Below are 13425 nucleotides of genomic sequence, written 5' to 3'. Positions count from 1 at the left end.
TCCATCGTTTTAAGAAGTTTAAGATTCATGCACAAAGCGTTGGGATTCATCTTTGCCTCGTTCCCCATTGCACCAGCTTGCGACCTGGAGGGTGCCTTCGCTCACAGTCCAACCTTTGCTGCCATACAGGGTTAAGATGTAAGCTTGTTTCAGTCGGCCGTCTGTTCCTTGCAGTCATCCATCTGTTCCTGCCGAGTGTGGGAGGATGTGTCGTCTAGTGGTTAGAGTGGGGTGGGATGACTGAGAATTAGCTACAGGAAAGAGCGGTCTATGGAAGGCGGTGAATCAGGACTCTTGGTTCCACTCTCTGCTGCAGGAATATGGTTGAGTTATGAAAGAAGCAAGAGTTAAAATCCCTACAATTCTACAGCAAGCTCTAGGAGTGAGTTTAGTTCAACAGTTACAGAAGGAAGTTAGGAAAGGAGGAGGATCTGAACCCTGGTTTCTACCTGAAGTTGTTGAACTATTCCGTGACTGTATGTCATGTCACCGTTCTGTGCCTCAGTTTCCCTATCTGTAAAATGAACATAGTATCTCCTTAGGAAGGAGTTGTACAGTGTATTTAATAAATACTCTTAAAATGCCCACCAAAAGGGAACTACATAAATCCAAAGTGGTGGTGTTGTTCTGACATGTAATAATAGCACAAGTGAAAAGAAGTATGTGTTTGTTAACGTGCATTATGGTTTTCTTTTGGAAAAGCACCAAAAATAGCCATTATACAAAGTCCCCAGATTCTTTGCCCTCAAAGCCTTCCCAAGATTGGAAAAAAAAATGCTAAGAGCCACACATTAAACACTTCTTTTCTGACTCCTGATTTAACTCTGTGAACACAGCAGCAGAGGCAATGTTTCAGCAGTGCCTGATTTCAACTACAGTCTGAGCCAGCTAACTGATAACCACTGCATAGGCTTTAGCTCAGATCAGTCTGTGGACACTGACTGAACAAAACAATTTCTAAACCATTGACTTTTCCCATTCCTACCCTACACTGATTTAGTACAAGTCAGGTAGGGGGAGGACTGAGCCAATGTAGGCAATGGAGGAATGTGCAGTCAGAGCTTACCATTGCCTTTCACCTGTTAGACAAAGAGTAAAGGCAAGTTAAAGCATTCAGTTTCCTAATTCAAAATATCCATTTCTAGGGATAGCAAAGTACACCCAAATGTAGGATCCAGATCTTCAGTCTTCCCTAATGATTCACATCTGGAAGAACTGTTGGCTCCATATCAGCACACTGATCAGTAATTAAATCATGTTTAATTTCATAGCTTTTCACTCCCTCCCTCACCTTCCACACAGCTCTGTCTCAAATAGATCACTGCCTGCAGATAGAAATGGAATGAAGGAAAAAAGAGAAGTCCTATTGTGTATCATAACTGATAAACACAACTATTTTGGGTTAAGTGTTTGTAGTGAATATGTCAGATCATATACTGGCACAGTAAATTAAAAAAGGATAATTCTGTTCTTGTTTATATTCTGTAATGCATGTTGATGCCAGTTCAGAGTAGTAATCCTGAAATACATTTTTGCGTGATAGGAAACCAAAATGTTCTCAAGAATTTTCCATCTGAAAGCCCCTGTCAGGGTCAGAAAGCTATATCTTGCGTTTCCCACAGGTATTTTCTGCCCTCTTGTGAAGATCTTGCAGAAATCCAGATCTCTGAATACATCAGCATTCATGACTGCAACAAAAACCCTTTCTAGTGTGCTCTTAATGTTTTAAGTTAGGAGTCCTCCCGCAGCTGATTCTCTCACAGATTTGCTAGGTTAGTTTGGGGAGAATTTAAATTAAAAATGTCTCTTGACATTCTCAAATGTGTTTATGCCAGCCAACATTTTCAAACTTAGGCTACAACACAGAGTGTGTCTACACATGCATTTAAGTGTGCCTAAATGTAATGTGCATTAGCTTAATGTACATTAAGCAGATTTAGACAGGCATCTACACACGCAGACGTTAAAGCGCATTAACACTGTGTGGACCGAGTTGGGACTAATGTTAGTCCCAAGTCAGTCAACACACACAGCATTAATGCGCTTGAATGTGTCTACACATTCATTAATGTGCTTTAACTATTTGTGCCTAAATTTGATACTTGCATTTACAGCTATCAAATTTAGGCGTGAATAGTCTAAATTTGCCATTTTTAATGCACAGTAAAGACATGCATGTGGCATTAATACACATTAACGTAGGCTAATGCACATTAAAGCATCATATGTAGACACACCCACAGTGATCAAGTCAAGTAGCAGATGCTCCTGGAAACCCCCACTGAAGTCTGAAAGGCATAAAAATCTGTACAATCAGATCTTCTCACTCAGTAGCAAGGTGCTCAAATTTAGTTGCTAAATCCATCTTTAAGCATATAAAGAAGTGACTGGATTGTCAAAGGCCTGAACACCTACCATATTACCTCCAGGCAACCCAATCCGCAAACACTGTGTGCGCCACCTACCCTAGTATTTATCATCTCACATTACAGGCCAGATCCCAAGTCCACTGCCATCTGTTGCTGCTTGAAAGCAACTTTCTTCCGAAGAGACTCAAGTCTTTTATTAAATATGGGGAGATTTTCAAAAGCACAAAAGGGAGAAAGGCACCCAAATCCCATTGAAAGACAAATCCCTGGATCTCCCCTATATTTATGACTTAAATCTATCAAATTAAGTTTTGTTACAATTCAAAGGCACCCACCCTGTGCCCTGGGGAAAATGTAACCATACAGAATATATATAAAAATGTTAGAGCAGTTGTTCTCAACCTTTTTTGGATTTGAGGCACCCCCTCACTGGACTTGAGAGACCCTTCCATATCATCTGTGAATTGAGTGGCACCCAATTTCAACAACTAGCATACATAGCAGTGCATATGCAGGCAGGGATAAATCTAAGCCTGAGCCTGTACTTATCTGCTCTCAGCTTATATGCTTATCTCCTCGCACCTCTCTGAACCTTTCAAAGGGTTTGATGGTACCCTAGAGTGCCCTGGTACCATATTTGAGCATCACTGTGCTAGGTAAACTAAACATCTCATCCAGGGCAATTTGGATCTAAGCAGGTTTCAAAGATGCATAGGTTGTAATGCCAGAAGGGACAGTTATGGTCAGCTAATGGTACCTCTTACCTAGCACAGGCCAAAGAACTACACACAATTTCTCTTTTGAAATCTAACAACTTGTTTGACCAACTGTACATCTAGAAATGGTAGCCAGAAACCAAGTGAGGCTTTGTAAATGTTGTGGGACAGGCTCAGGCCTCAAGTAGCTGTTTTTGAAACAATGATGAAGGACCCCAGGGTAGAAGTGTATCTGTATGTGTTTGCACAAATAGAGAGCAAATACAAGCCCTCCTGCCAGCAGACAGAAACTGTGTGTGGCTCTGGCATAGGTCAGCAGATTCAGATGGGCAGAGTATGTCAGTCTCATCAACATGAGGTCCACTGCTAATCTGGTCAAGAGAAAGCAGGGTACATTTGGGCCAGATAGACTAACCAAACTAAACGTGTGTGTGTGTGTCTGTGTGTGTGTGTGTGTGTGTGTCTGTCTGTCTGTCTGTCACAAGCTTTCATGGGCTGAAGCTCATTTCATCAGATGTTGTGAAAGGACTAGTTCAGAGAAGCCATATAGACAGCCTCTGGTAGAATTTGAAAGTGAATCCAGATTTCCTGAGATACCAATATGTTACCCACAGAATCACCCTTTATATCCTAGAAAAAGAGCTGTGCCATTCATTTCAGCAAAACCAGGATCAGGTCCTAGAAGCAAACCAGGCTGTACCCTCTACTCTGTCACTAGCACTGTTTATTGGAGATGTGCATTTTTTTAAGCACAAAGCTACAAGGCTCTCTCAGGTCTGTTTTCTGCCATTTGTCTGCAATCCTCGTCTAGTTATCAGCCTGGGCCCACAGCTCCCCAGAGCGCCAACAGGAACTAGGAATGTGCATGCATGGCATGGGAAATACCCCTATAAATCAGTAATGAGCTCACCGCCTACACCAGCATGCCTGCCTGCGCTCTCGCATGCTGCAGCCAATACATTGCCTGGGGAGGTTTTCTAGCTTTCAATATGCATTGTTTTTGGAGCCACTCTCCTCAGTATGGCTACCCACATAAGATCTCCTCAATACAGTTACTCACATGAGAAAAAGGATGCCACAGCTTGGTCTTTAAGCTTTGTCTAACCTAAGGAACAGCCCAAATTGAGCCAATGGCAGCCAGCAATCCTTGCAGTTGCATTAGTAAGCATGCATAGAGAGAGCTAGGGCTTGCAGAGATCAGGACCTAGGAGGGTTCACTCACAAGAACCCCCTCCCAACATGGGCACCACCTCAAAAAAATAAGACCCTCCCACTTGCCTCAGCACCAGAAACTGCCAATTAGGTAGAATAGAAGCATAGCAGACTACAAGGCCCAAGGCCAGGGGCCAGAAGCATACGGCCTGTGGGCTAGAATCAGTCTGCTGAACCACTGGATCTGGCCCACAGATCCAGAAGGACTTGACCCTGCCCATACCTGGAAGCTGGGCCTGTATTGCCACTGCTCCACCCTGGCCCCCACTTCCAGGCTACAGCCTGGGCACCGCTTCGAGCCAGTGGGGAACTGAGCCAGGATTGGGCAGCATCCAGCTGTGCCCTGCTGCAGCCAGGGCAGGGGTAGGCAGCAACAATGCAGATGCAACTCCTAGCTACCTGGCCACAGCACAGCTTCCCACTGGCTGAAAGCTGCACCCGCATTGCAGCTGGCGAGCGGCAGGGCTTGGAACAGCAGTGGCATGCAATTCCCAGCTGCACAACCTTGGCACAGCTCCTCTCTGAATGGAAGAGGGGAGCTCTCTTCCATTCAGACAACCCTCTGGGTTGTGTACAGCTCCCCCCTGTACGCAACCCAGCCAGGGTACAGGGGCTAGTACATGCAACAGCAGCACCACTGCAGTTCCCAGATGCCTAGCCCCAGGATGGGCACAGGCAAATCCCCCCTTGCTGCTGACACACCACTGAAGCCTGTACTAAGACTGGAGCCAGCTGGTGGCTTGAAAAGGTTGCCAGCCCCTACCCAAGGCTAAGAACCTGAGTTTGTGTCCCAGGGCAGCAGCTCAAAAGCCCTCTAAGCCACTTGAGGCCACTCCTGAGCCATCTACTAAGCTTAACTGCTGGTCTCTAGTGTGACAGAATGAGATGAAGGCCCTTAAATACTATGATTTGTATTTCAATAGATGAGGAGGCCTCAGCTGCAATTAGCCTTCCTTTGTACTGGGCCCTGTACATACATGGTAAGAGACAGTCCCTCCTCTAAACGCTTACTGCTGTGTATTTAAATAGACATGACGGACAAGGGCTGGAAGGGAAATAGTTGGCCCAAGATCACACCCAGAATGAGGAAGGCATATGGGTCTCCTGTTTTTCATTCCACTATGTTACCCACAGGGCAGCACTGCTTCTCAAATGTGTCCTTGGCTACATTAAGCTGTACTACCCTTGACAGTCACCAAAACAGCATTATTTCTGCATGGAAAGAAAACCTTACACAACCTTACACAATTTCTTTTCTTTGAAGAAGAGAAAGTGCTTTGTAGTTGGAAACTGGCCTGTTCCCTTATAGTCCAGTGGTAGAAAAGAAATTGTAATTATTCTTGTTTATGAGCATCTCAGGAAAATAATTACTCAGCCCTCGTTTCCATACTCTTCAGGAATTAACAGTCATCTATGTAGGCACTTATCTGGCACCTATTACCATAGTAACAGGACACCTTACAGTCGTTAACACGCTTACTCTCATGACACTCCTCTGACATAAGGAAAGATTATCATCCCCATTTTACAAGTGGAAAACTGATCCAGGTGGTCCAGATGGTGACATGCTCCAAATCCTTGTGCAGACATTAACTCATTAATCCACAGAAACTATCTGTGTGGCACATGTACGTCCTGTTTTATGGATAAGGAAACAAAGGCAGATAGCAACTTACCCCAGGTCATAGAGCAAATCACTGGATGTGGATTTCCAGACATAAGTACATGCTGCTTACCTAAGAATAATACTTCTCAGATGACAGTCTGGACAAACATTGTACATATGCAGTGCCTAGTAATCACATTATCCTTCTCCTCCGTTATCAATTTGTGATGGATGCTGAAGCTTTACTAGAGTGTGTGGCATGTTTAATACTTCTTGGTTATGGCAGTTACTAGTCCCATCAATTATTAAGCAAATCCAGAGAGTGCTACATTAAAGAACCTTTCGCTTTACAATGTCAGTGCAACACTGACCCTGTCTGGTAAGTCAGGTGCATGTATGCAATGCCCTGAAGCACAAGTATTACCTTTTAGATGGCACAGATTACAGATGCAAGCACTACATATTAAGCCTCATCTGGTCAATCCCTCAGAGCCAAGCAGGACTGTTCCTTAAAATGAATTTGGTGCTTTATCCCACAAGGTTGAAATGATCCTAGCAAAAAAAAGATTTTGAATAGTTTTCATGATATATAACGGAAAGACATCGATTATCTCATATAACTTAGAAATAAGAGATGGCAACGATCGTCATAATCATTAATACGTATGAAGGCACAGGAATATTTTCCATAGGATTCTCTATTCCCTTCCTAATACTGCTCTTCTCTTTCTCTAAAAGCTTCTATGGACTGCCAGGGTATTTTCCTGGAGCTGTGGGCACTGATACTTAGACCCTCTTCCAATCAGGTTATAAGTGTTGTAATTCAGCACTTGAAACAAGGCTTCCTCCGCCAGATGGCACCATAACACTGCTCTTCATCAGAAAACCAGCTGCACGATTTCGGATATTGTCCAGTGGGATCTGCGTTTATTTGACAAACACTGCGGCAGTGGATAGGAGGAAAGCTCAACCATCTTCTCTGTAGGAAGACTTTAACACTTCCTTTGAAGATATAACAATTAAAGGCTGAATAGGAGGTCTTGGACCCCACAATTAAGACAGCATTCATCCTGAAGCTGTGCCATCTCAGGGTGTGATCTTACGGTCTCTTATAAGGCTAGATGGCATCAGGCTGGGTTAGTGCTCAGATGGATAAATTAAAGTCAACTCCTACAGGGAAGCAGTGGAGTGATTCAACCCCTTTTCATCCACGTTGATGGCTAAGCAACTCGTGCTGTGAAAGCAAAGATCTGTGTATGACCAAATGGTTACTATTCCTAGCCACTAAACCTTTAACAGCCCTCCTGGCACAAATATTTCTCTGGGAGTCCTGGTCAACATCTGGAACTCGCCCTGTGGCTTCAGCTTCCCTTCTGTTGTGTAAGGTACAGCTGCATTTCATCACGAAACAGCTGCATTTCAGTAAGAACTGCAGTGACCCCAGTACACAGGTAGGCCTGCATTTCAGTAAGAATTGCATGTCCCCGGTCCACAGGTACACCTGCAGTGTGTGCTGGGATGCTTCTCACAAGTCGCATCATTCAGCTTTGCATTAAAACAAGTCTCTGAGGCACTGGCCCTGGATGAATGTTGTGCTAATGTTGCTCTTAGCATTAGCTCTGGTGCTACATAACCAGACTTTGCTGGCATTGCTCCGAAATTTTTTTCAAACGGCTGTGTTTAGAATCTACGATGCTAAAAGCGTCTTTAAACAATTTATTATCCAAGATACTTAGATTTTAAAAAGAAAAAGGCTTGTTCTCAATTATTCTGTGCTTTTGGCACGAAATACAGCTGGCTGGTCAGTTATGCTTATATTCCCGTCCTAACGTCATAAAGAATTTGCTTCATATAGCAGATATTTTAGAGTTGTGCTTTGAGTGCTATTGAGATCTCAGAGAAACGTTGGGCTAATGTTGCTCTTAGCAAAGTTGTGCCCCTAAACCCGCGGAGCCGATAAACTCAGGTCTCTCTCCCATTCGTCTCCGTGCTCCTGCTGATTTTCTCGGTCTTTCCTCGCATGTGCGTCCTGATGCCGATGAACGCGCAGACTGGGACTCGCCGGCATCCGGAAACTAAAAACACCGAACAGCCAAATTGCAGGACGAACCTTTTTAACCCCCTTTTTCTCTCAGAATAAAGGTCATTGGTGAACTCAGTAGCAAAAATGCCCATGATGTGATCAACTGGGATTTTTTATTTTTATTTTTTTAAATTTTAAGATCATGCTGGTGAGGTGGAAGCCGACCGAAACCACCCAGTTGGCATTTCTCTGGGGCCTGTGCGGGGCTGGCTCCTGCCTCAGGATAAGACGAGAGCATTTCTCAGAGTCCTCCCAGCACGTGCACATGGCCGGCCTCGGGGTGTATCGTCCTCCCTCGCCCGGCCATGACAGGGTTAACCCCCCGACCTCGCCCTTTCCCTTTCCCTTTCCCAAGATGGCGCCCTCCGCTTCCGCACTCTGCGCCTGCGCGCCAGCGGAACGGTTTCCATAGCCTCATCAACGGTTTGCATAAAAATCATCAACGGTTTCATGATATCATTCGATACCGCTGGAGGGGGCGGGGGGCGTTGCTAGGGAAAGAAAAGGAAAAGAGACAGAGGGGAAGGAGCGGTGACCCTTGACTCCACCCCGCCCTCTGACCCGTACTTCCGGCCCCTGCGTAGAGCCCGGACGACCCCGTGGTGACCTCCTTCCGGCAGCGCCGCGCAGAACGAGCGTGCAACGCGTTTCGTGTCCGTCCCGGGCTTAAAGTGAGCGGGGCGGGCTGGGCTTCCCCTCCCGCACCCTCCCCCGCCTCGCCGGCACGGCAGGGGAAGGGGGGCAGGGGGCAGGGGAGGGAGGCGGGTCCCCGGGCCCGGGCCCAGGCCCAGGCGAGCAGCGCTGCTAGGCCTTGAGGATCACCTCATGTGCGCGGTGGTTTCCACCCGTGCACGATGTGGGATCAATCATGGGAACAGTGCCCACAAATGTGCCATCGTTTTGGGAGGGGGAGAGGGGACGTGGCATGTGCCAAACCTAAGTCACGCTCAGGGTGTCGTTAGGGTTTGCTGCCAGTGTGTCCCTATAGGTTTCATCGATGGCTTAGGGACCTTCTGCTGCTTACCTCAACTAAGTGGTCGGCTCCCAACTTCATCTCCATTTCACTGGAACGTGGCTGCATGCCTGTTTGAATGCTTGCAAGTGCCAGCTGTTCAGCAAATTGGTGAATTTGGAGCTCCCGGTGCGATCATTTAATATTTTGTGCTGGAGCGTGAAGAAAGCAGTGCCGGGCGGGAGTTGCACGCCAGGAGACGGTGGAGCAGACGGCATGGGGGTTGCAGCCCCTTCTGCTGGCTTGCAGGAGGGGCAGGTGTCAGGGGCTAGGAGCACCCCCCAGGGTTTCAAGGAGGCCTTGGAGGTGCCGCTGGAACAGGCTGGTGCCTGCTGAATTGAGCCTGAATAAGGAGGGGTGGGTAAGGCACGTCCCTGATCACTTTAGGGTGAATAAAAGACAAAACAGCGACAGGAGTGAAGGTCTGGTTCAAAGTGAGTACAGAGAGGGGGACATGGAGCAGACAGCGCTTGCTGGCCCTCGGATACCTCCAAGGAGCCGGTGGACACTGCTTAGAGACATGGACAGACCAGGAATGGGAAAATGGCTCCATAGTCCCTAGGGCAGCGATTCCCAGTCTGGTACAGGTACCACCAGTGATACGCAGACAACCTGTCAGTGGTATGGGTTAACAGATTTATTATAATTAGTTTTATATGGCAAAATTTGCTGGTGGTATTTAAGGCTGTAGCATTTTAAATGCGTGGTGCACAATCTGTCAGAATTTGGGAGCTGCTGCTCTAGAGGTTCCCCTGCCACAGCCTCCTTTCTGTTCAGATAGATGGCCAGGTTGGCTCCGGCCAGAAGAAGGTTGATCAGGTAGCCTTCGGGCTCAGTAAGGTCTTGGACGGGGAGTACGTAATGGAAAAGGTGCAGAGAGAAGTGTAACCAGCACATCAGACCAACTCCTTCCCCACCCAGCAGTAGGTGTCGCCTGAGCCCTGGGGGTAGCTTGGTTGTGGAGCATCAGACATTCCAGGGTTCATGTCCTTGTTCAAGCTGTTGCTGGCTTTTTGTTTTCACCCCCCGATCCCTCTGGCTAGTCTGTTTTACTCAGTGATGATCCTGCCTTGAGCAGGGGGCTGGGCAAGATCATGTCACAAAGTTCTGTCCAGCTTGAGTTTCCTTGCCTGCGCCAAACTCACAATACACCCAACTAGGAAGGAGGCTTCAGCCAGGGGATGGGTGTGCTCTGCTCTTCCCCTCCCCCCACCCCCCATTTAAACCTCTGACCCTCACTCCCATCCCTGTTTTATCTTTTTTTCCCCCACAAATTCAGTTGAAATGTAACCAGTAGCCTTCTCTATTAATAGGATGGGGCTAACTGTTGCTCCTAAAGCCCATATTCCCAATATGTGTCGAATAGGTCTGGCTGGGGGAACCCAGGTGAGCTTGAGGCTCTCTTCCTCTCTCTCTCACTCCTCCACTTGTGTCTCTGGGCAGAGTTTCACTGAACAGCATCCACAGGCTCCCTTGACCTGGGGAGCAGTGGGTGCTGACCAGTGCACTCTGCTCAGGCTCCCGTTCTGGATCCCTTGTTTTGATCCTGTGACCTTACTCCCTTTTCTGTTGTTGTTTTTTATTTGTTGCATGCAATCAGTTATCTTCCTCAGTGGTCTCCTTTCTTAAGAGGGGGTCTTATAGTTATTTGTTTAGGCCTAGGCTTACATTCTGTGAGTGCAGCAAATAGGCCAGCTTGACTTTCCTACGATCCTACTGTGGTCATTACTGAGCTGCTCTTTGCAGATGCTGAGCATGTTGTGGGTCTCCACCTAGTCCACATGCCCTGAGTTCGCCACATACATGGTTGTGTAATACAGGGAATGTAGTTAAAGGCACAATCTTTGACTTTTACATCATCCATGGCCAATATTTGGCCTTCTCTGGACAGGTATAAAGTGACATGGGGTATTTGTACAGTGACATCCATTGCATCTTTTCAACTTTTGTAGTGGGTTGAAAACACTTCTCAAATAAGAGTTAACCAGCGTGTAGAATTTAAGTGAGCAGTTGACGCAGTGGTTAGAAATCCTACTATTGCACTGCAACTGTATGCACTCTTAATGCTAGCCTTTTGCTTATAGTTGAAAGAAAGCAAGGATAATTTTGCATGAACAGGCAAGTGAAGTATAGGATTGAGAGCACACTTAGCAAATGTGTAGATGACATCAAGTTGAATGGAGTTGGGAGGGTAGGGCTAGGAGAAGTGGTCCAAAATCAGTAGGATTAAATTTAACAAGGGCAAGTGCAAAGTCTTGCAGTTTAGAATAGAACAGTGTTGTGCACACGGACAAGGAAAGACCAACTACACTGCTGTACTGGAGAAAAGCAGCTGGTGGGTACAGCATTCTGTAAGCTGAGCAAGAGCCAACAATATGTTGAGGTGTGATTGTTTGTATTCTGCTTAATGTACTTCAGGTTCTAATGTGCTATGGGAGCCCTTCCAAAACAACAGTTGCGTAAATCCAAAGCAGTCTTTTTTTGTTCTTTCCTCTGTGTTTCTTATTTTAGAATGCGTTACGTGGCCGCTTACCTGCTTGCTGTCCTGGGTGGGAATGACAGCCCCACAGCTAAGAACATCAAAAAGATCCTCAACAGTGTTGGTATTGATGCAGATGATGAACGTGTCAACAAGGTTTGTTTGGGGTGTTTATGTGCTCGTTTCTCTTCCCCCTTGTATTTTGGAATAGTTGAGAGGAACTTATTCTTGTTGGATGTTTTGGAAGATCTGTAAACAAAATAATTCACTTTTTGGATCATCATCTTTAGTATTTTCATTGACACTGGTATTGCACTATTTTAAGAAACCAAATTAAGTGAAAGTGTTTAGTACTGTATAACCAAACTTAGAGGTATCACTCCAAAATTTTTTTTTCGACTGCTGTTTTTAGAATCTATTATGCTAAAGTGTTCTTAAATAATTTCTTATCCAAGATATTTAGTTTTTAAAAAAATAATAGCTTGTTTTTAATTGTGTGCTTTTGGCACTAAATACAGCTGGGTTGTCAGTTTATGCTTATATTCCCATCCTAATGTTGTAAAGAATTCAGTTCATATGCCAGATGTTTTAGGGCAATGTTTTGAGTTCTACTGAGATGTGCTAATGTTGCTCTTAGAATTAGCTCTATTAAAGTTTTGTCCCTAAACCCATTTAGCTTATAAACTCAATTCTTTCTCCTGTTCCCCTCTGTGTTCCAGCTGATTTTCTTTTTCTCTCTCGCACATCCCATTGCTGATTAATACACAGACTGGAAATTGCCAGTGTCAGGAAGCTAAATACACCAAACAGCCAAAATTCCAGGATGAACCTTTTAACCTCTTTCTGTCTTTCTCTCTCATAATAAAGGTCATCGGTGAACTGAGTGGCAAAGATGTCGATGATGTTATCAACTCAGGTAAAAATAGTTTTAAGATCATGCTGGTGAGATGGAAGTGGACAGAAAAATCTCTTTTGCATTTCTCTAGATAGGTCAAGGACTGCAGTGCTGAGTTTCATATTTATTTAAACAAAACAGTGCCAGGAAAACTAGAGACTGCAGAGCAGTTTCTGCAGGCAGGTCACTGGTTACCAGCTACCAGCTTAATCTACTGTGTTTCAGTATCTCAAGAATTCAAACCCAGTGTTAAAGAGATGGTTTGACAGTAAAGTGTTTAGATTCTTGTGGAAAAGGGAAGACTATTTTTGTTGGAAGGTTAAATTTATTGGACTTAAGTTTATTTGAAGGGGAAATGTAAATATTTCATTGTTTTACATGGGAAAAGCACATGCCTCATGACAACAGTGAACCTTAATACCCAAACATATATTCTTGTTATGACTGTTATGAAGTGATATGGCCAATATAATTTTGATATTACCCTTTGCTTCTGTCAGTAGCTGTCCCCACCATAAAACTGACATGCTTTTGTTTCAAATTTAAATGTGTATCTGTAATGGAAAATGCTAGCATTCCATTCATTCTTCCTACCATGAAAATCATTGCTTGTTCAAAACTGGTAGAACTTAAATGAAATGGTCTGGTCCAGTCTGAGCATGGGATTGATATTCAGGAATTTATGAATCCTAATAGTCTGTGAAACTGTCTGTAGCCTTGCACAAGTCATAATCCTCCTGCATCAGTTTCTCCAGCTGTCAAATCTGGCTGACATTTATAGGATATTGAAGCTCACTACAAGTTGATTGCTCACTAAAAGTCCATTAAATTCCTTTCAGATTTAGTTCTGTGTTGCATTCGTAAGTACACTTGATTGTACTGATATAATGGCTTCAAGAAAAATTGAATTTTAAGTTTTCATTGCAAGTACACTTTCAGTTCCTATATATGTTAATAAGCATAATTAACCAAGACTCACACTCTCATTTCTCAAAGCCATAGTTTCATAATTTCATAGAATCAGTGAGTGGGAAGGGACCTAGACAGATCATC

At 44.8% G+C, this 13425-nt stretch overlaps 1 protein-coding gene across 1 annotated transcript in view; it reads left to right on the top strand.

Annotated features, from left to right (window-relative positions):
• The first annotated feature begins 8548 nt into the window (after nt 1–8548).
• The window catches only part of LOC109317525 (60S acidic ribosomal protein P2-like), a 7079-nt gene continuing 2202 nt past the window's right edge, over nt 8549–13425 (top strand). Inside the window, exons 1-3 of the mRNA XM_019546245.1 lie at nt 8549–8657; nt 11510–11633; nt 12345–12393. Of these exons, the coding sequence (XP_019401790.1) occupies nt 11511–11633; nt 12345–12393 (172 nt within the window). The 5' untranslated portion in view covers nt 8549–8657; nt 11510. The remainder of the gene's footprint in view (nt 8658–11509; nt 11634–12344; nt 12394–13425) is intronic.

This window comes from Crocodylus porosus, unplaced genomic scaffold (genome assembly GCF_001723895.1).
Source record: "Crocodylus porosus isolate Cpor-Errol unplaced genomic scaffold, CroPor_comp1, whole genome shotgun sequence".
In the NCBI taxonomy this organism is placed as follows: domain Eukaryota; kingdom Metazoa; phylum Chordata; order Crocodylia; family Crocodylidae; genus Crocodylus; species Crocodylus porosus.
This window is presented reverse-complemented; position numbering and strand designations above follow the sequence as displayed.